The sequence below is a fragment of the Vigna unguiculata genome, chromosome 7 (assembly GCF_004118075.2).
Source record: "Vigna unguiculata cultivar IT97K-499-35 chromosome 7, ASM411807v1, whole genome shotgun sequence".
Taxonomy (NCBI): domain Eukaryota; kingdom Viridiplantae; phylum Streptophyta; class Magnoliopsida; order Fabales; family Fabaceae; genus Vigna; species Vigna unguiculata.
This window is the reverse complement of record NC_040285.1, coordinates 40,441,553-40,462,871: the sequence shown is the minus strand read 5'-3', so window position 1 is coordinate 40,462,871 and position 21,319 is coordinate 40,441,553. Positions and strand designations below refer to the sequence as shown.

Below are 21,319 nucleotides of genomic sequence, written 5' to 3'. Positions count from 1 at the left end.
GATACTTCAGTAATGAAAAAATGATGAGGGAATTTGGTAGTTGAGAGTGATTAAATCACCACTCAAAGATTACTTCAACTAATTAAACATTTAAAGATTACCTCATCTCATTAAGAACAATGAAAAACATCCAGCAAAGTTTTAAAGATTACTTAAACTAATTAAAATCTTTGTTTACCTTACCATATTAGGCAAGACAATTAACCTGCCTGAAAAGAATTCAAAGACTACAATCTTAACTCTTTTAAAACCATGCGAAGGATTTTACCCTTTACATTACTATCTTTACTCTTCTAAAATAACGAGTCACTTTACGAAATCAGATGCAATTATAGTAATTCATTAAAACTGTAATACAATACATGCACTAGTATCTTCTCAATGATATTTATTCGACGCACAATTTTTTAAAATCAAATCAAATCCAGAGTCCCATGCTTAACAGTTTCAAAGCCTTTTCTTTGGACCAATATTCAATAGTGATAATCCCAATTCATTTTATATTCTTGTTGCACTATCTGCTCCGATTTGAGATTTCAAAACAAATTTACAGCCATCCGCTTCGAAACTTTTGGTTACATTGTTCAACAAAAAAAGGTGGCATTGCACTTTATTACAGCCACAAGACGAAACCATAAGATGTCTTCAATCTGAAACAAACGGGGACACTCCAAATCTCAAAGCACATAATTTCAGATAAATAGCACCCTAAAACATGAAATATGATGAGAGTAAGAATCCCGGGTGCGTAAATATTTAAAACGGCCTAAAGTTACATTCTTTGCTAAGGCTACTTGGGTGAACCAATAATCTACTTACTGCAAACATATTCAGGTTTAATTACAGCCACAGCACCTTAATATGGAGACTTACAAGCTGCCACCACTTTGACTTCCTCTTCGTGGTTGAACAAAAACAGCTGTTATGAAAGCAGCAGCACATATTCTTAGATCTTCAGTGAAGGAATTGGGATTTTTTCGGCAGATGGATATGTTTCTTTGAAACCCAACATCTTGTTTATTGCAGCAATGTAGGCCTTGACACTCGAAACAACAACATCCATTCCCGCTCCACTCCCACTATAAAAAGAGAAATGTCATGTCCATGGATCGTTAGAAAGGTCTAGATACACCGATGTAATCCACTTTAGAATTCATCATACCTAAATGTTCGAAGAACAGTCTGTCCAGTTAAAGCACTAGTAGTGGTGGTGGTACTTGTTTCACTCTCAGCACGAATTACAACCCGGGTAGTGGCAATTGCATCAATGCCTTCAGTGACTGCATTCATAGAGTACTCCAGAAGCGTTACCGGCTCCTGAAAAATAAAAATTAAGAGCACCGGATTCTCCATCATACCAATCGTGATAACAATTCTAGTATAACTCAACTTAAAGAGCAAGGAAAATCAGGAAGCATCTAAGATTTGAAATACTTGGCTATGGTGACTAGAATCACAGGTTTTTTGGCAATAATAAACCAAAAATATTATTGATGTGATTCAACGTGTCCAAACTCAGTAACCTAACAAACAACAATGAAAATATACAATTCCAAACCTTCACAATCAGATCGATAGCCTTGTAAGCCGAATCCACTGGTCCTGTACCAACAGAACATGCAACATGCGTTCTACCATCACTGCTCAAAAGTTTGACGGTTGATGTCGAAAGACCAAGTGTTCCACAAGTCACCTGCACCAGATAGATATTAATTAGCTTATGTTTGTTCTATTGTTTCCATGGCATTATATCAAATTATATCAATTTACCTGTATATCACCAAGTTTCCAGACAGGCTCTGCTTGAAAAACTTCATCTGATACCAGTGCTCTGAGGTCAGCATCAGTAACCCTCTGATACAAAATAAAAGCACGTTCATCACCATCCATCCATCAGATACAAAACCCATTATAAGATCCCAAAATTTTGATTCCATACAGAAAAGAGACACTAAGTTTATTTATCTCTGACCAAATTAATTTCTTGACATCAAACATTACATACCAAAAGACAACCATTCACTCGGCCCACAATAGCCTGATACATAGCACCATCAGTAACACTAAAAAGGGAAAGAAAATCATTCTCTCTAATTTACCTTTTTTTGCTCAGCCACTCCTTTAAAACGCCAAAATAAAGTTTGAATTTGGTCGTCATTAAGTTCATAACCAAGCTGAAAAAGCAGAGAATAACTCAAAACCCAGGGGGGAAAATCAACATTTCAACCCAAATAAATATTTGCATACCTCTTCAAGTCGCTTTCTCAAAGCATGGCGTCCACTGCAAAAAAAGGTAATAAAATTGGTCGTTATGAAGAGAAGATAAAAGAGCAGACAAATTGATTGCACAAGGTAACAAGAGAGAGCCTACAATGCAACAAACTAAAAATAAAGAGGCATGTCTTTTGAAATACATCTGAAAAGATACAGTATATGAACTATTAACTATTAGGCTACATATAAGTTCCATTATTAGATGCTAAATACCCTAAATGTCAGACAAAACACCAAATAATGCAAGTCTTTTTGAAATGTTTTATAGATTAAAGTTGATCTGGCTTTACCATAGCCTACAGTGACATCTAATACTATGTGCATCTTATAGTAAGTTTCAGAATTCATGCACCGGAAGTATATAACTCAGTCCTCCACAGCTGTCAAGTGCCAAAAACTTAAAATTCCTGAAGGTCAACCACAGGCATGGAACAGACATGACAAACAAGTATGATGCTTCTGAGTATCAAAAATAAACAGCCATAGAATCATCATTGCTTCCAGAATTCATCATTTCAAAGTCCGACAACTTCTCATGCATCAACTCAAATATAACTAGTATGATTGCACCATGAGGACTTGGATGGGTACAGAAAGCTAGAGCCCTAATGTTTTCTCATGTTAAGATAAGAGAATTCAAAATTTTATACCATCAGCAAGGCAACTTCCAGACCAACGTTTTGTAAGCCATGTTGTATCTGACAAGGAACATGTTCCAAATGTATGAATATAATTATAATTATGATGATAATAAAAAGACACTTCACAATGTGTCTATAGGCTTTCTGTGTTTCTACCTCATGCATGTTGGCTGTTCACTCTATACAATTATTTTTTTTTTAAGATGGTGTGAGGAACATTCTCAAACCCCAATAAGTGGGAAGATACTAAAGGGTTTTGCAATGTTGAAGAACATGGTGTAATATTTTGAAATTTAGATCAACATCAAAGATGACCAGCATTCCCATGAACATGGGATTCTCACAGCTCCAGGCATAAATAGTTCAGTTCACATTTTGTTTGGCAGTGAATACTCACATTAAGCCAACTCAAAAGAATGGTGATAAACAAAAGATGCCAAAATAGTAAAACCATGCTTAATGTAGCAGCTGTATAGAAGGATAAACTAAACTATCACTGCAACTTGTTTCATCATGTCATGCTGACAATAAATATTGTAATTGAACATATAAAAATAATACTTAGGAACAGCTAAGTTCTACAAAAACTTCAAAAGAAAATAGGGATTAGCAGGGTGGATAATATCCAGGCAGATATGTGTTCCAGAGAAAACAAAATTGCATACCTGAGCTTCCCCAATACAATACCAGCTTCGTTGGTTCTTTCAAGCCCAATGTCCTCAGGGGATATAATTTCATATGTACCTTTGTGTTTTAGCATTCCATCCTACAACAATTTTCAAGAGAAAGGGCTACATCAAAGGACAGCTTTGATGAGGGCTTATGGCAAAGTCACCAAAGAAATAACAGGTATGCTTGCAAGTAAGGAACCAGATTTAAAAATATTTGCTACAAACAGAGAGAACACTAAAGTGGTTTTGTTCTGCATATGGTATTGGTTTGAATAACTAAAGTAATTATTCTCCTTTCATATGGCATCTATAGTTAACTTTTTGGAACTCAGCCAAAAGTAAAATGCACTGGCACCAAAAACAGACAGAAGAAAGGTGCTGCATCCAGGAAAACAAAAAGAATGAGGTTTGGCTGTAACTTACTGTGAAGGAAATTGTCAAGTTAAATGTTAATTCCGGTGTACTTAGAATCACACAATGTCCAACATGACGCTATTTTATGGACAACAGTGGGTCAAGTTACTTCACCCAGTTTTGAAACCAAAAAGAAAACTTTTTCGTTCTAATGGTTAAGTAAAAAGAGGGGGAAAGTGGTGATTTCCCCCTTTGGACCGAACATGACTCCACATCTGAGACAATCACCTATTTCGTACAGCCGGTTGGCATTCTTTGTTTCACCTTCCTATGAGACCTGGTTCTACTATCAGTGTTTTTCGAATTTGTGTTCATCACATTTCTCCACTAATCTATTCGATTCTGGCCATGGTTCTGCGGCATAAGTTTCCTCTATTGAAGTCTCCTCCCTTCATCCTTTGTCCTCAAAGGTAACAAAGATTAAATGAACTTGGGTATGTTAAATATAATCTTCAAGTTGAGATGAGGCAAAAAGAATAGAGAAGAGAAGGGGGAGACATGATCCCATATGCTTGTATGTCACTGAATCAGATGAAGAATGGATAACCGAAAAAGGAAAGTATTGGTTTACCTATTGACGCATCATGGATGGATGCACACAAGTGTTTTGATGTTGATGAGGATAAACTGTCATACAATGGTAAGTACCAAGGTCTAACTCCTATTACATAGATATACATGGATATATGTATTTAGGATAACCAACCTGATGTATGCCACTTTCATGGGCGAAGGCATTAGCTCCCACAAGAGCCTTGTGTGGCTGTAACTGCAAACCAGTGTACTCTTCGACCTATAGGAAAAGGTCATGATAAATGGAACAGTCAATAAAGGTCTTTAAAGGGGAGAAGAAATAACAGAGAGAACATTTTCAGATATTAAACCATCTTGCTCGTCAGAAAGATGTGCTTGGTATTAATTCCAGTGTGGAGATTGCCAGTGACATGTGCTCCGCATCTCAGTGCCATCACAACCTTCAAAACAGTAATAAACAAGTTTAGTAGCTCAGAAACATCAAATGATCATGCTCCGGTAACATATGTTACATACATCAACTGGAAAACAATAATTGGACCCTCACCTCTTCTAAGGAGGCATTTCCAGCCCTTTCGCCAATCCCATTAATCGTCACTTCCAGTTGCCTTGCACCAGCACGTGCACCCTGAAAGCAAGCATCCGAGAGCACACAAACTCAGAATTCACTCTCGTTCCATGCAATGTTAAAGACTTAACAACTACTATGAACATACCTCGATGGTATTTGCAGTAGAAAGTCCAAGATCATTCTGGCAGTGGGTGGAAATTATAACATTTTCAATTCCAGGAGTATTAGCTTTAATATCAGCAATCAACCTTCCAAATTCACTCGGCAAGTTTATACCAACAGTGTCAGGTATGTTAAGCGTTGTCGCGCCAGCCTTAATAACTTCTCCGAGAATTTCGTAAAGAAATTCCCTGTCCGACCTGATAAGCAGTACAAACACAAAAAAAAAAAAAAACACTCAGTGTAGAAAGTGAGACTGTTGATCAATGAACAATTCACAGCATTAAACACAAGGTTTTAAATCATATTGTGGGAAACAGGGGACAATTTCTGCTAAAGTGACCACCAAGTAATTATTTAAACTGCAGTATCCTTGATTTTGCAGGAAATTGCGTTCTCCAAAAAGCTTGTCAATTTGACCTCATCGCGGACCTTATTTTAAAACAATGACGATCAAGAATTAGTAAAACAGTGACAGTAACAGTGTTTATTTTAATGCTAACCTTCCGGCATCTTCAGGACTGAACTCAACGTCTTCACAGCCCAGACTGCGAGCGAACTTGACCATATTGCGAGCAGTGTCGATGACCTTCTCTTTGGACATTCTGAGCTTGTACTCCATGTGAATGGCGCTGGTGGCGATGAAGGTGTGAACCCTGGGCCTCTTGGCATACTTAACGGCATCCCAGGCTCTTCGAATGTCGTTCTCGTTGCAGCGCGAGAGACCGCAAATGACTGGAACATAACCATCGTCGTCGACGGCGTTTCCAACCTCTTGCGCGATCATCTTGACGGCCTCGAAGTCGTCCTTGGAGGCGGCGGGGAAGCCGGCCTCGATGATATCGACGCCGAGTTTGGCGAGCTGGCGCGCCACGTCGAGCTTCTCCTTGGAGGTCATGGAGGCTCCCGGTGACTGCTCGCCGTCACGGAGAGTGGTGTCGAAAATGCGCACATATGAAGGGTCCGGAATGCGGTTGGGGATGTACGGAGGACGCCGCCGGGAAGAAGGTTCCGATTGGGAGCAGGAAACGGCGAATCGGGATTTGAATTGCAGAGAATTGTGTCTTAATGAAGTGTGAGGGAAACGGAGGGTGAGCAATACGGAGCTGTTATTGCGGTTGAGATTGTGGTGGTGAGAGGAGGAGGGAATGAAGAGAGGGTTTCGAATAACGGTCGCCATGGATAAACCCTAGCAATAGAAAGAGAGATTTGAATATTCTGGAATATTGAGTTGAGTGGTGCAAACACCGCGGTGGGAGCTCGGAGATATAGTGATTTCGTGGCGGCGCTTTTCCTTTTCTGCTTAGTCACCTCTTACTGGTTTTAGATAGCGGCAGTGACGTGGAACCAATAAACCGAAATTTTTGTCACTCGTGCTACTGCGTAAAATAAAAAATTATAAAATACAGAATTCGTACGGACCACGGTAACTTGGATTGCATTTTATATATGTTTTTATTTTTTTATTTCAACTAAATACTTCTATAGAAGGATATTGTTAGATTCAATTTTCATTATTGATTTTGTAATGCGATAAATTCTGACAAAAATCTTAACACTTCGATATTACTTTTGTCCAAATTAATTAGTAAAAGATGGATAGTTGGATTTTGTAATGGGATATGATATGATACGTTCCTCCTTTTTGTGACACATAGTGTAAGGATTGACATGTTCCTAACATTTCATGATTATTTTTTATCCATTTTATGTGACCCAAAACCTACAAAATTATTTAACAAATTAATTGTTGTTTTGAAATAAAAATGAAAAATAAATAAATAAACTTTTAAAAAAACTTCAATGAGAAATCGACTAGTAATAAATTTTTCAAAGGAATTTAAAGAAAAAAAATACACCTTGATAAATCAATTCCAGCTACTATGTCATGAATGGTGAAAATATTAAAAAAAAGTCATATATTGAGATCCTCAACTACAAAACCTTTTTTTTTCACTTTTTTTAACTAATCCCTAAGCTTTTTTACTATTAATTTTTTTTTAAAATATTTTTATGAGTTTAGTTTTTTTGAATAGACAGCACAAGTTCTCTCAGTCACTCACCCCTCAATCAATGGCTCTAAAATTGTATGCTTATGAGCTTTTTTAATGGTTTGATGGGACTCATTATTCCAAAAAATAATAATCCACACGATTTCATAGTTTATTTTATTTAACTATCCACGCAATTTTATTTTTGTCATGATCATGTATGGAATTTAAAATAAGAATATATACAAAATGACAAGATAGAATGATTTTACGACTAAAATTATGATTTTAATTATTGGTTTACTTTTCCTGTTTAATAGTCTGACTATTCTTAGACGTTCTTGATTATCATTTATTTGGATATACATCAAGCAATCGACGTATATTAAATGGTTTCGAGAAGGTGATTATACTTTTAGTAAATGGGGAATTCTTTTAAATAAAAGCGAAACTTTTTTCTAAAAAAATAAATAAACAACCATTACTTTTGTTAAATCATTTAACCGATCTACCACACAAATATCATTACAAAAGAAAAGCAGAACATGTGGTGTGATGCTTTCGCTTTTATGTTCTAAACAAAAACTCGAAATTGAATCCTTATAATTTAAAATTTCAAAGTTGATATACGATAGAATCATGGAAAATAAAATGATTAAATATTTATTTGATTATAATATTTGTTCTATTTTTCTAATTTGGTCTTAATATTTATTTGGCTTAATTACCATTTTGGTTCCCTAATTTGTTGGGTTGGTTCATTTTGGTCGCCTTATTACTTTTTGGTTCAATTTGGTTCTCTAATTATTGGTTTAATTTGGTCCTCTAATTATTGAAGAAGGTTCAATTTGGTCTCTGCCGTTAAGTCTACGTTAACACCATCTCCGTACATGCCACGTGTCATTTTGTGGAATTTTCATTTTTTTTAATTTTTTTTAATTTTTTTTAATTTTTTTAATTTTTTTTTAATTTTTTAATTATTTTTTAAAAAAAGTAAAGTGTCATGTGTTACCGGTTGTGACACGTGTCAATTTGAAAATTTTTTATTTAAAAAATATACTGCCACGTGGTAGGTCACGATTGTGCCATGTGTCAAGCTAACATTGGTTTTTTCAATTTAGTCCCTTTATTTATAATTATGACTCAATTTAGTTCTCCAATTTTTTAAAATGATTCAATTTTGTCCTCTTTCAAATGAAGGGACTAAATTGAAAACAACGAATGTTAGCTTGACACGTGGCACAATCGTGACTTGCCACGTGGCAATAATCTTTTTAAAATAAAAAAATTTCAAATTGACACATGTTACAACCATAAAGTGACACGTGGCAGTTTAATTTTTTTTAAAAATAATTAAAAATTTTTTTTTTAAAAAATTAAAAAAAATTAAAAAAAATTGAAAAGTCCACAATATGACACGTAACATGTACGGAGACGGGATAACGTTGACTTAACGGCAGGGACCAAATTGAACTTTTTAAAGAATTAGATGACCAAATTGAACCAAAAAATAATAAGGCGACCAAAATGAACCAATCCAACAAATTAGGGGACCAAAATGATAATTAAGTCTATTTTTTTTTCAATTTAATCTTAATACTTGTCAATTTTTTTTAATTTTGATCCTTCTTGTTAATACCATTAAAATAATTAACAGATTATAAAAAGTAATTGTAATGTGTTATTTTATTTATAGTATTCATTATTTTTGTTTAATTTAATTTTAATTCTTTCAAAAAATTAAGGACATCTCGTTAGTTAATTAAGATCTTTAAAATTGAAAAAGGTGATTGATATGTATATTTATGAAGATTTTAAAATCATAATTTATGATTTTAAAATGAATAATTTAAAAATATTTTTGTGAATGTTTTTAATTCCCAAAATATAATAAAGTAAAATAAAAAAAATCAATAATTCAAATCCTTTTCCAATGTCCAATTCAGAAACCTATAAATTACACTGATAAATATGGAATGGTGTTACCATTTTGCTCCAACCATGGATGGCACCAGAAGATTTTACAAGTAGTGCCAGGTCACAGTTTGTCCACACTATCATTTTCCAATCACAACGAAATGACGTATAAAAATATAATTGCAGCTGCCATTACATTCACACGTCAGTCTTTGCTCCAAATGTAAAATGGAAACTACTTTTAAAACTAATCAAAATTTTTCTCATCTCACATTTTCTCAGTACGAATCCCGAATAGAGAGGTTGCTACCTAAACTTCATTTCCCCTCCAAGTGAGACTAATTTTTTTTCAACCTTTTTGTTCTGTGATTCTTCTGCTTGCGTTTTCCTTTTGAAGGTAAATGATCTGCATCATCATTTTTTCCAGCAGAAGGGCTGTGACTAGAAGGCATATCTTCGTCAGAACTAAGTACCAAGTCCTCCACAACATCGTCATCAATGGCTTTCTCTTTCTGCTGCTTTTTCCTTTTTCCTTTTGTTTCTTCAGGTTGTTTTGTCCTGAGAAGTACAACAAAGAAACTTACGCCAATGAACATGCACGAAACAATACTGAAACAATGAGCAACTTGGTTTACTGAAAAAGAAAAAAATGAAAGGAAAATCATACTTAGATTCATTTCCGGGTAACCATGATGAACTAAAGACGGCAGCACCCTTTTCATTATTTCTTGCATCCTCTTCATCACTCTCTGATATTTCATTCCCAAATCTAGAGGATTCTTCTCCCACAAGCACACTGGAAAATCTCAATTTGTGTTAGAAACCTCTATCCTAGCCATGATTACCTGTTCTATTTAGTAATCAATACAGTTGAACTTGACTTCAAAGTTCAAACCTGGATTCCATTAATGAATTATTTTTCTGTTCTGCTCTCTGGCGGAGTGTTAGGACGTACTTTGACAGAGTACTTGAAGCTGACTTTTCTTCATCCTAACATGATCAATTTAACTCTTTTCAGCAGATAAAAAAAAATCACTCTTTTCGACCTCAAACAAAATAGCATTAACATAAAGGAAAAGAAAATAACTCCATCATTTGCATGTGCATCGCCGTATACATAGACCGCATAAAAAAGGCAAACATGCAATGCCACTTCACTGAAATTTAGTTATAACAGCAGTAAAAAAGATGCTGACCAGCTCAAAGAGACGCAGTTCTTGTGAAGGTTAGTGCATAAGAGACAGAAAGAGAGAAGTGAGAAAAGTTTAAGTAAATAAATGAATGAAAAAAGATCAACCCACACATCCAACAAGGAGACTGTACAGATAGATTCAACGTACAGACTATTTAGTGGAGTACGTATTACTAGGTTAATTATCTAATTCCAAAGTAACTAACGAACATTTGAAATAGTATAAATCCATGTATCTTACTGTATAAATTTGGTATAAATATGATATCTGAATTCAGTGTTATCCACTGACTCATTAATCCAAAATTAGAGACACGAACCTCGAGAAAAGATAATGCTGCCGGGTCATTTGGTAAAAAGGAAATTGACATTCGCTTCTCATTCACATGATTAGCACTTGCTTCAATCTGAATGTAGAACAATGCAAAATTAGAAATGAATGCTGAGTGCTGCTGCATGCCAAGTCAATGATAAAACATACAAGTAAATCTATGTATCACCCTTGCATTTTTTTACCATCTTAATAGAAATACCTGGCGTATAAGCTGCCTCATTTCTTTTCGAAACCTCTCTACTTTGGTTAATTTGCAAAAGCTACGCAGTCTCACAAGTGGAATAAAAGACAATTCCATGAAAGCAACGGAATAACTCCACTGTGCCAAGTGTTCAGCTAGCTCTTCAACCACAGAAATAACACATGCTTCTTGAAATGCTCGTGTCTTTAGGGTCAGCTTGCTAACCTAACAGAGAAGAATTCACCTAAGTTTAGCTGGATCTCAAAAAGTTCACATTTAAATTCATTCATGTTATGAATACCTTCAGTATACTGCGTAAGTCAACAGCTTTGCCAACACCTCCAGTTGGGGGTCTATTCAATTCTTTCATTTCCAGCATGTCTAAAAGGAGCATAGACACTGGTACAAAGGAATGGGTAGAAGCTGCAATCTGGTTCAACATTCTTACACATCTCAACCTAAGGGGAAAATATCTGGCTGTGGGGACCAGACGGGCTACTCCAGAAATTATTTGGGTCAATGGATATGCAAGTTGCTTAAAGTCAGATTCTGAACTGTAGGCACAGATAGCACCAGTCCAAAGTTCAAGACAATTGATGAATTTCCACTCATAAACCTTGCGAAAAGATTCCTGAACAATGCATTCGGGGAAAGAGTAAAATAAGGACCATAACTTAAGCAGTGCCAGCACAAACAAATGTTTCAGTTTATGAAAGACTCCAATCAAACGAATACCAATAAAAGCCTAATAATTTAAGGTAGTGGTACCCTGAAATTCAACACTGATTTTTTCTGGGTATTCATTGTATCTTGATTGAGGGGTGGCTGAAACATGAAAGACAAATGCTGAATTTATGTTCTTCCCTGTAGTCTAATACAGGCGTAAGCCACAGAATTTTATGTTCTTTCTATATTTTCTCAATCCCTATCTACAACAACATATCACCCTTATTCTCGACTCTACTTTTTCAACACTTATCAAGAATGCCTTGTAACTGTAAAAGACATATAATAGAACTTGAAGGCAAAACATGTAAGGTTAAGGAACTAGATAATGCCCAAAAGAGCAGAAAATAGGAAATAATGTCAATCTTGTAACAACTATAAGAACTAAGAAGTGTGATAAACACCCAAGCATTAGGGGAATCCAATAAGAGCCGGCTATTAAGGAGGAGAGAACTAAGCACTTAAATACTGTACTGAGTATAACGCTAGAAAAATTCACCCCTCTAAAAGCTAGTTGCTAAAGACAGAGAACCAAACATGTAAATATTCCTCAGAATATCTCATATTACTTAATATGGGACTTAGGCATTCAATAATACTCTCCTATCAATGTGACAGTACCTCAAATCCAAATATAACCAGTTTGTTAGGATAAATATAAATTCAAATTTACGTAATGGTAACAGGCACTTCTTATAATGCCTAATAAGCAAATAACACGCACTGGACAAATAGAACAACACCTTAGTTTTTGCATTAAGTGCATCCCTTAATATCATAGCCAGTTGTCGAATGTAAATGAAGGCATGTTGATACGCAGTGGCAAGATCAACACCAAGAAGTTCAATGACACAATTGCCAAGGAAACGGATATGTTTAAGTTTCACGGCATTTACAAAGTGGCAATTCAAAACATATGCTTTATATATTCCTTTGAAACATTCATCTATGCAGCCAGATCCAATTCGGATACATAGATCTCTCATAAACAGAAATGAAACCACAGGAAGGGCACCTCCGCCAGTACCCCAGAAATGAAGAACCACCTGATGAAATCATTATGAAAGTTAGTCAACAAAATCAATGGAAAAAATAAGTTACATGTCCTAGAATGTAAATAAACATTTGGAGGGAGACAGAGGAAAATTAGGAGAGAACGTTTTAGATTATTGCTGCCTATCTAATCAAGCTATAATAAAAATTACAGTAGAGAACTAGAGGACCAATATGTATCAGAAGATATATGCAATACACAGATTTCAAACTTAAAAGTATTAGTGTTCATTGATGCAATACTAGAATACTGTAGATAGCATTGATTTGAAGAACAATGGGTTACTTATACCTTAATGTATTTCCTTAGGAGTGAAGGAACAGCCGCCAAAAACAATAAAGAGTATTTCAGCCTACGTAAAGTAAATGATATCATTTCTGTGTCAGTCATTTGGTTCAAAACATGGAGAGCATTTCCAAGGTAAGACTTCACTAAAGGGCCATAACTATTCCAATGTTTCGTGGCCATTAAATCTGTTATATTCTCTTTCTTTCCACCAGAAGCAGGAAGCTTAAACAATTTTCTCAGTATTCCATCCATTTCAGTAAGTACAGTCAACATTATTTTGTTGAATACAGTGCTAGACATTACACTAAGCTTTGTCATAGATTCATTCCCCCCATCGTCACCATAGTGGCATGCCGTCCTGAAAGCCCTCAGCAGGGAACGAAGTGCACTTAAGCTCCCCCTTTCTTGAATTGATTTGCACCACAAATCAACCATAGAAGTAGTTATAACTTCCTTAGAGGACTTTTGTTCCTTCTCTTGAATCTCATCCTCACTAACCTCCTCATCTAGCTTTAGATCTTCATCTTCTATGTCAGTACCCACATCATCCTGGATAAAACAAGCAATACAGTAACAGTTACATAGCTTTTAATACTAGGAATATATCAGATTAAGCTATTTAGTATTATTATATATAAATAAGCAAACTATAACAAACCAAAACCTATACTTTTTAAGATATTCAAATAAGGATTTACTAAACAAAGTCCTTCTAAGAAATTCATTCCTGTTAAAAAACATTAAAAGGGTGTGGCAATGAAATCTTAATAGACACAGCTAAAAGGTGAATTTCTTTTAACAATGCTATCTGAAATTCAAGGAAGAAAGGGAGAGAAGTATCGATTACAGAAATTTGCAGCTTTCTAATAAAAAATCATACACGTCATTACTTTAGAAAAAATATGATAGTGCTGGTGGTAGTGGTGCATATCACAAAGAGTTGGGATAAAAAAGAGATTCCGTTGAAATAATAGAATTATGCATCAAATAGAGACCATGAACATAAATTCAATAATATAACAGGGTAAAGGCATAACCTATAAAATATGGACATTCTTTTACAACAGATTCACCAGAAAACACAAAGGAAGCCTCATAAGAAGTTTCCTATCTCGGTTAAAGGATAAATCATAAATTCAAGTAAAACTAGAACGGACTGTAGCTTTTTGAGTGAAAAATACTCTAAACATCAAGACCCTAACCAAATATGCTCGCAAAACCGAATAAGAAGGTTTTAGTAAAAAATACTCTAAACATCAAGGACCCTAACCAAGTGTGCTCACCAAACCCAATAGTCTAAAAGATCCATTAGTCCAAAAGAAACAAATCTACAAAAATATCATCCAAACTTTCCTATCATGATTAGAGGATAGATCATTAGATTCAAGTAAAACTAGACAGAACTAAGTCATTAGTGAAAAGAAATATGAAGACCTTGCCCTACCCAAGTGATTTCTCAAAATCAAATAGGAGAAACATCACGAGAACCTAAAGAATCTATTAGTCTAAATGAGAAAAATAACTTAGTAGGGGAATTTTAAATTTGCAATGATCGATGGGCCAGTGCCCCACTATAAGATAAACCAAATTAAATTTATATTTCCTTGTGTAGAGTGTCACAGTTCTATACAGATGTATCTAGAGGAAAACCCATGTTTCTTTAACACCCAAAATAATCATTTCTTGAAAATGTGAGAAGAACAAAATAGAGGATAAGATACACTCCCGAAAGAAAACAAGAATACAATAATAAAAAATTATATTTCTCGCACCTCGTATCCATTGTAGTTTATGCATGGGGTAGAAAAAGAATGGACAAAAAAGTCTAAAAGAATACACTCACATCTAGATCATCATCACTGAATTGAAGCAACTCCTCGTCATGCTCTTTCAAGAACTCGTAAAATTCTGGATCCTGAAATGGAAAAGCTGTTAATAACATTACCAGTATAATGTAGCAAAATAACAAAATCAAACACTATTTCCAGTTCCACACATGTAAACATTTTCTGCCTGTGTGTCAAATTTCTCGAATAAACTTCAAGAATCGACATGTTTCATCGCGATAACGAATACATAAACTATAGAACTCGCTAAGATAAAGATAAACTAAAGAAAAGAACTAGCAACGTGACGAGACCTTAACCCTGATTAAAATTTCAAAGCGCCTTATAAAAATAAAGTTAGACCACACATACAATACTCATAAAGTGTCCTTAGAAACACAAGAACAACAAACCCAACCTTCTCCGAAAGCTTTTGCAATTGTTCCTTATGCTCTCGCGCTCCACTCTCAGGCATGGGTTTCTTTCTACTCTTTCGTCCTACACTGTTCTCTCCATCCAAATTCGTCTCTGATACACCCACGAAACAATCACAAAAAGAAAATCAATAACTGAGACATTCAAAAAATAAATAAAGCTGAAAGGGAAAAAAAATCACATAACCTGTATCATTTTTGGCGCCCATATTGGTTGAAGGAAAAACCTGTTTACACATTTAAGGGTTAAGCATGAAAAGATTAAAAAGAGAAGGCCTTTAAAGCATGCAAGTTGAATGAGACAAGTTAACCTTGAGAAATTGATAGCAAGAAAAGTAAAAGAAATCAAGTGAACTCAAAACCTAATCGCATTCAGTAGTTGTGTTGCAGCTTCGGCGGCGGACACGACAGAAAAAAAGGTTCAAGGATTATTTCGGTGCTTTCATGTTTTTTTCTCTCCGCAAAAATCTGCCATGCTCCCATTAATTCAAAGTTTATAACAAATTCTAAACACTTTTTTTTTTCACTTTATAATCTTTTTCCGTCTTTAATAAAATTAAATTATAGAAACGAAATTAAATAAGTGAAAATATTTATGAAAAGCAAAGATTTCGAAATGTGAATCATCACTTTGTATGTTAAAGTGTTAAAATATCCGTCCACGTAAAATAATTTAAGGTTTAAAAGATGGTGATTTTCAGTTTATAAGCGAAAAAAAATAAAATTTAATTCATACTTAAAATTTAGAATTCAAATCCTATACTAGGTCTACTTTTTATGTAAATTTATATGGTAGCATCAAAAACTCAGTTATCAATGACAACTTAAACTATAAACTATAGTATGTTTGAAGAAATAAAGTATAATTTTATTTTATTCAAGTATACTCAATAATGTTATATTGTTTAAGAATTGAAGACCAAAATAATTTAAATATATAACTTTTTAAGATGTATTTTAAAAATAAAACTACAAAGTAGTGATTGATCTTAATTGATTTAAAATTAATATGATAATTATTTAAGTTTTTTTTTTCTCATGATGAAAGGCTCACTCAATCTCTTATGTAGAGAGTCATCAAGTTCCTCTTGTAAAAAGGTTAAAACATTCGATAAATGCTCTCATTTAATGTCAATTTAATTATTTACTCATAGAAAAATATATATTATTTTCATTTGAATGATTTAAGGTAACATTTAAATAATTTTTTTTATGTTGGAACAGTTAAAAATAAAAAATAATTTTTTATTAGTTATTTAATGAATCAAGAACAAAAATATAATATTTAAGGAAAATAGAAGTAAGTAATATATTTTCTGATTTTTTTATATTTATTTAGTACATGAAATATTTTATTTAGTTTTATGTGTGAATGTATATACAACAATATATAAAAAGAATTATATTCTCTGTATACACATTTTATATTTCAATTTGTTTTAATTATATTTTAAAATTAAAAAATATAATAATATATGAATAGCACACGTTTAATGTTTTTATTTTGATCTTAATTACAATTTCAACTTAAAAAAAATATGTACTATATTCAGACAATAAAGGTGATTATGTTATGTGTAATCATTCACCGTTTTTTATGTTGTTAATATTATATAAAAGCACGAAATGTATTTTCTCCACTAATAATAATAATAATAAGTTATATCAATTTTAGTTATATATTAAATAACAACTTTGGGTGGGTTTTTTTAACTATCGAAATTATAGTAATTTCAACAATAATTTTATCTCAATCAATATCTTAAAATACTACGTTAAAAAAATAAAAACCTAAAATAAACGTAAAATCAAAGAATTGTGTTTTGTAATTATTAACATAAAAGTCAAAAATTAAAAGCATCAATAAAATGAGTTTATAACCTGTATTGTAAAATATGAAGAAAAAATTTGTGTTGTGATTATTATTTCTAGAATTAGTATAAACTTAGGAAATTTTAATATCTACGGATGATAACGTAGGTATGGGTCGGTCCACAAATCTATCAATAAAATGTGGGGTGAGTCAACATACTAAGTTCGTTGGTCTACAAAAATTCGATCCACATAATCCACAACCTGGATTAGTCAAAAGAAGGATGGGACGGATTGATTCGCGGTTTGCATAAAAAATGCACTTGGTTATATTACTTTTTGAATTTATGCATAGACCGTTCTAAATTTTGGTATGACTGAAAAAATACAAGTGTTATGTATCTCTGAATGTGCTTAAATCTAAATAATTCATCGTGCATATCAAAGTATGAGTATGAATATAATGAAAATGTTGAATTATCAATTTATCATTTAACTTTACAAAGTATTTATTTAATTTCGTGAACTTGTTAAAATTTTCTAATTTGTTCAACATTAAAACACAAGAAATAAAAAAAAAAGGATGCTCCACGAACCAAAACCTATGTGAGATAGGCCAAACTTTTGAACCAACATTTTCAAAGCGGATAAAACCAGTCCGGTCTATATTTTACAGATCCAGTGTGATATGAACCTAAACAAATCAAACCAGTCCACATTATCATACCTATGGATATATCAAAACATAATCATTAAAAAAGAAGGCTCAATGTATAATAAAATTTGCGTTACTTGTTTTATAATTATACTGAGTAATTATAGACAAAACCTAGCTTGGAGAGGTATGTGGTTAGCTACTATAGGGGAAATTTGGAACCATAGGAATAGGGTAATCTTTAAGCAAAGGAAAGTGGACCCTATAGAAATTTTCAGTCATGCTCAAATGGTAGCTTGGGTATGGATGAAACATAAGATTCCTACTACATCGTTCTCTTATAGTGATTGGATTTTATCCCATTTACATGCTTAAAATCCATGTGATACGGTAATGTTGTGTGTTCCAGTGTGATAGGTATCAAACTGCAGGTGTTCAAAAGCTAAATGGAATTGTATCGTGGTGGTGACTGTGTACAAGGGAACACAAAGCAAGGTTCAAAACATATTGTAGTTACATGTGAAGCCGTAGGCATTTGGAATAACTTGGATGCTATTGCTTGAGGCTTAAAAGGACACACTACCAGCGACAAAGATCTCCCTCCACTGTGTTCATAACTATTTTATGATGCAGCATATTTGCAGACCTCCATTACGCTTGTTCTATTCTGTAGCAACCAAAACACAATTAAGTGGTGCTTGTGGAAGCATAAGGGATTAGGATAACAATTCAAAGGAGACGAATAAACTCTATTATGCTGAATCTGCTAGATCTTTGTGTTTGGATCCACAAGCCTATCCCATAGTTTTTGTTCAGGGTTATGCTATTGTTCTAGCTTTTTGTTTTAAAGGTGCTATGATGCCAAGTTAGAGCATCAATATATACTAGATTGTTTTGTATAAGGGTTAGAGCACCCCTTAAGTACACTTTCTTAAGTATATCCATTCTTTGCTGATAAAAAAAAAAAAACTATTAATTAATGTATTTATTAAAAACTTCTCCTTCTGATATATAGAAAGTTAATATCTAAAGTGTTTTAACTTTACGAGTGATACAACGTATGTATTATTTATTGATTAAAAATTCTACTGCACAATAAAGCACTATATTTATTTAAATATAATAAAATAAAAATTGTTACCTAATTCTATATTTTTAGTTAAAGTTTTATATATGCACAAATACTTATTTAACAAGTATAACTATCACCAATGTATTGTAAATAACAATTTTGACATAAATTATTTTGGAAATTTTACATCAATTTTTTAATCGAAGAATATTTAGACGCGGTAAGAAAATGTAGGACTGTAGATTTTAATTTATAATCGATGTCTGTTCTTTAGGTTATACTTTCGTTCTTTATTAAATCGAAGTGTATTGTTATTTTTAATTATTGTTTTAATTTATTTTCATCTCCATCTTTTAACCCCACCACCAAACAAAGTCACTGTCATAATTCCAACCCCACATTTATTAATGTATAAAACTCATAATAATAAGTAATAAGTAAAAAATGGATATTAAGAATGGACGTCACGAGTGATGAATATTAGTATTTTTGTTACCTGCATATTAATAAAGTGGGTATGAGTGTTATAATATTTGTATTTGTGGACACTCATATCTACTATACTTTAATTTAAATTTAAAAAATGATTAAAATATTAATACATTAATTTTGAATGAGTTATTTTTTTATCAATTTGTTTTAGAAAATCTTCATTTGTTTGTAAATTGTCATTTAACAATATTTAGATGGGCTATTTGCACTTTGTTTGAAATTTATAAATGTTTTGCATTATATTTTTATTTGAATTTGTAGTTAAATATTAAATTTTTCGTTTTATAAATATCTGCAAGTACCCGTTAATATCCGTGGATATTCAAAAAATATGTGAGTACTCGTATAACGAATACACACAGATATGAATACGAATATTTATCCAGTGAGTAATGTATATGAAAGATACTATCCGTACTCTACCAATCTTATTAACATCTCTACTCACATCTTATGCGTAAAAGATTACAACTCAAAATCAAAATTTAAATCTCACCATTGAAATCTAAAATCAACAATATCTTAATTTAACAGAACTACATATAAACATTTTATCGAGTTTTAAATCTAAAACAAAAAAATAAATAAATACATAACATAACATAAATAGTATACAATAATTAATATAACCCATTTCAACAATTCCCACTACATTTCAAGCCTCAAAAACAAATTGTAAGGGCAGTTTATTTCTTAAATGCTAACTTACCTTAATTCAAAATATTAAATATACTTTGACATGCAATAATATTTTAAATATATTTCCTCTTATAATAATAGAACACCTAAGATAAGAAAAAAGTACTTATTGTGTGTCACTAACCATATTTGATCGATAAAATTATCATAATAAACTTCAGAAGAAAAAATAAATAAAACAAATCACAAGGACTTAATTTAGAGAGGTAAATGATTAAAATTTTGTAATTTATGTAGTCAACAAAAATTAAAATTAAAATTTTAATTATTATTTCTTAAAAAACAATCCTCCTACCTTAAAATACGTTCTTACAAAAAAAAAGTGTATATATAAAAAGTAAATAAGTTTTGGAAATTGCTTTTTTAAATATAATGATTTTGACATTAATATATTAAAATACTACAGTTAGAAAAAGATAAAAAAAAAAAAAAACTCTGATGAATAGTTAACTTTTGTAACTGTCACTGGGAAAGTTGATAATTAGGATCACGTAAAGTTGATGGTAATGTTATAATTTTACTATATTACAATTTAAGTTTAATTTATTTATTCTCAATAATAAATTGTTAGTTTTAAAGTATTAATATTTTGATAATTTTAATTTCATTTTCATCATTAATTACATTTAATTTAACAATAAATATTTTATTAATATAGCCCATAAAAATAATAGTTTAAATTAAAAAACTATAATTTTTATATACGTGGCATACTTATTATTTCATTGTTGAATTTTTATATGAATTTAAAATTAGTGAAAGTTATTCTGTCAATGTATTAATCAATAACATAAATTACATAATTCAATATTTTTTTATAGGAATTAATATAAAGAAATTGTAAGATGATTATGAGCTGTTTTTCGTGATACATTTAATAATTTAGACAAAAGATTTGACCAATAATAAAAAAGATATGGAGTTATTTGTCCATATTAGTTAACATTGAATAAAATAAAATAAAAGTAGACAGTAAATTAACTTTTTAAATATATAATAAGCAAATTTGTTGGCTTTAAATACAACTATATGTGTGTGACACGCTAATAGAATAAAAATATATTCTTTTCAAGTTTCAATAATATTTGAGCATTGGACACGTTTAATAGCAGTTATGACACATTTTATATGATTTGTTCTCGTCAGTTATATTTAAAGTGTGTTGTTTAGTAAAGTAATAAATACATAACTTTTTCTATTCTAATAAAGTATATATAAATTTATTACTATTTAATGTTTATTTAATTATCAAATTAAAAGAGTAATATTAATAAGATTATTATAAAAAAACTTAAAACTACCATAAAATGTAAAAATAACGTGACATAATAGTATTAAAAGAATTAAATTAAAAACTTATCCACTCGACATGCCCTTCACAA

The 21,319-nt window shown here is 32.2% G+C and overlaps 2 protein-coding genes across 3 annotated transcripts; both read right to left on the bottom strand.

Moving 5' to 3' along the window:
- Positions 1 to 527: 527 nt before the first annotated feature.
- LOC114191001 (2-isopropylmalate synthase 2, chloroplastic-like) lies at positions 528 to 6,614 on the bottom strand. Its single transcript, XM_028080116.1, has 12 exons — positions 5,768 to 6,614; positions 5,251 to 5,464; positions 5,082 to 5,162; positions 4,885 to 4,974; positions 4,707 to 4,793; positions 3,581 to 3,681; positions 2,248 to 2,281; positions 2,100 to 2,174; positions 1,771 to 1,854; positions 1,559 to 1,693; positions 1,163 to 1,317; positions 528 to 1,079 (listed from the first exon to the last, which is right to left on the bottom strand). Exons 1-12 carry the CDS (start codon positions 6,442 to 6,444, stop codon positions 947 to 949), a joined length of 1,866 nt encoding a protein of 621 aa, XP_027935917.1. The 5' UTR covers positions 6,445 to 6,614; the 3' UTR covers positions 528 to 946.
- A 2,542-nt stretch (positions 6,615 to 9,156) lies between these two features.
- Positions 9,157 to 15,802, bottom strand: LOC114191712 (nucleolar complex protein 2 homolog). 2 transcript variants are annotated; one of them, XM_028081069.1, is made up of 12 exons: positions 15,570 to 15,802; positions 15,395 to 15,434; positions 15,192 to 15,301; positions 14,791 to 14,862; positions 12,951 to 13,496; positions 12,349 to 12,651; positions 11,181 to 11,510; positions 10,898 to 11,104; positions 10,685 to 10,771; positions 10,068 to 10,162; positions 9,840 to 9,968; positions 9,157 to 9,730 (listed from the first exon to the last, which is right to left on the bottom strand). In XM_028081069.1, the coding sequence occupies exons 2-12, from the start codon at positions 15,414 to 15,416 to the stop codon at positions 9,511 to 9,513; spliced, it is 2,121 nt and encodes a 706-aa protein (XP_027936870.1). In that variant the 5' UTR covers positions 15,417 to 15,434; positions 15,570 to 15,802; the 3' UTR covers positions 9,157 to 9,510. The 2 variants fall into 2 exon arrangements, with proteins under 2 accessions (XP_027936870.1, XP_027936871.1); XM_028081070.1 differs by having other exon boundaries at positions 15,519 to 15,686.
- Positions 15,803 to 21,319: the final 5,517 nt, after the last annotated feature.

Bases quoted from the DNA above. Each gene is read 5' to 3' on its own strand.
- LOC114191712 (XM_028081069.1), bottom strand. From the start codon at position 15,416: ATGGGCGCCAAAAATGATACAG. The intron at 11,511-12,348 runs GTGTTGTTCTAT...TGCATTGTTCAG, and splicing joins CACTTAATGCAAAAACTAAG to GAATCTTTTCGCAAGGTTTA. The intron at 11,105-11,180 runs GTATTCATAACA...CTTCTCTGTTAG, and splicing joins ACTTACGCAGTATACTGAAG to GTTAGCAAGCTGACCCTAAA.
- LOC114191001 (XM_028080116.1), bottom strand. From the start codon at position 6,444: ATGGCGACCGTTATTCGAAACCCTCTCTTCATTCCCTCCTCCTCTCAC. The intron at 5,465-5,767 runs GTTAGCATTAAA...ACTGCTTATCAG, and splicing joins AGTCCTGAAGATGCCGGAAG to GTCGGACAGGGAATTTCTTT. The intron at 4,794-4,884 runs GTTTAATATCTG...CTTTTCCTATAG, and splicing joins TCTTTCTGACGAGCAAGATG to GTCGAAGAGTACACTGGTTT.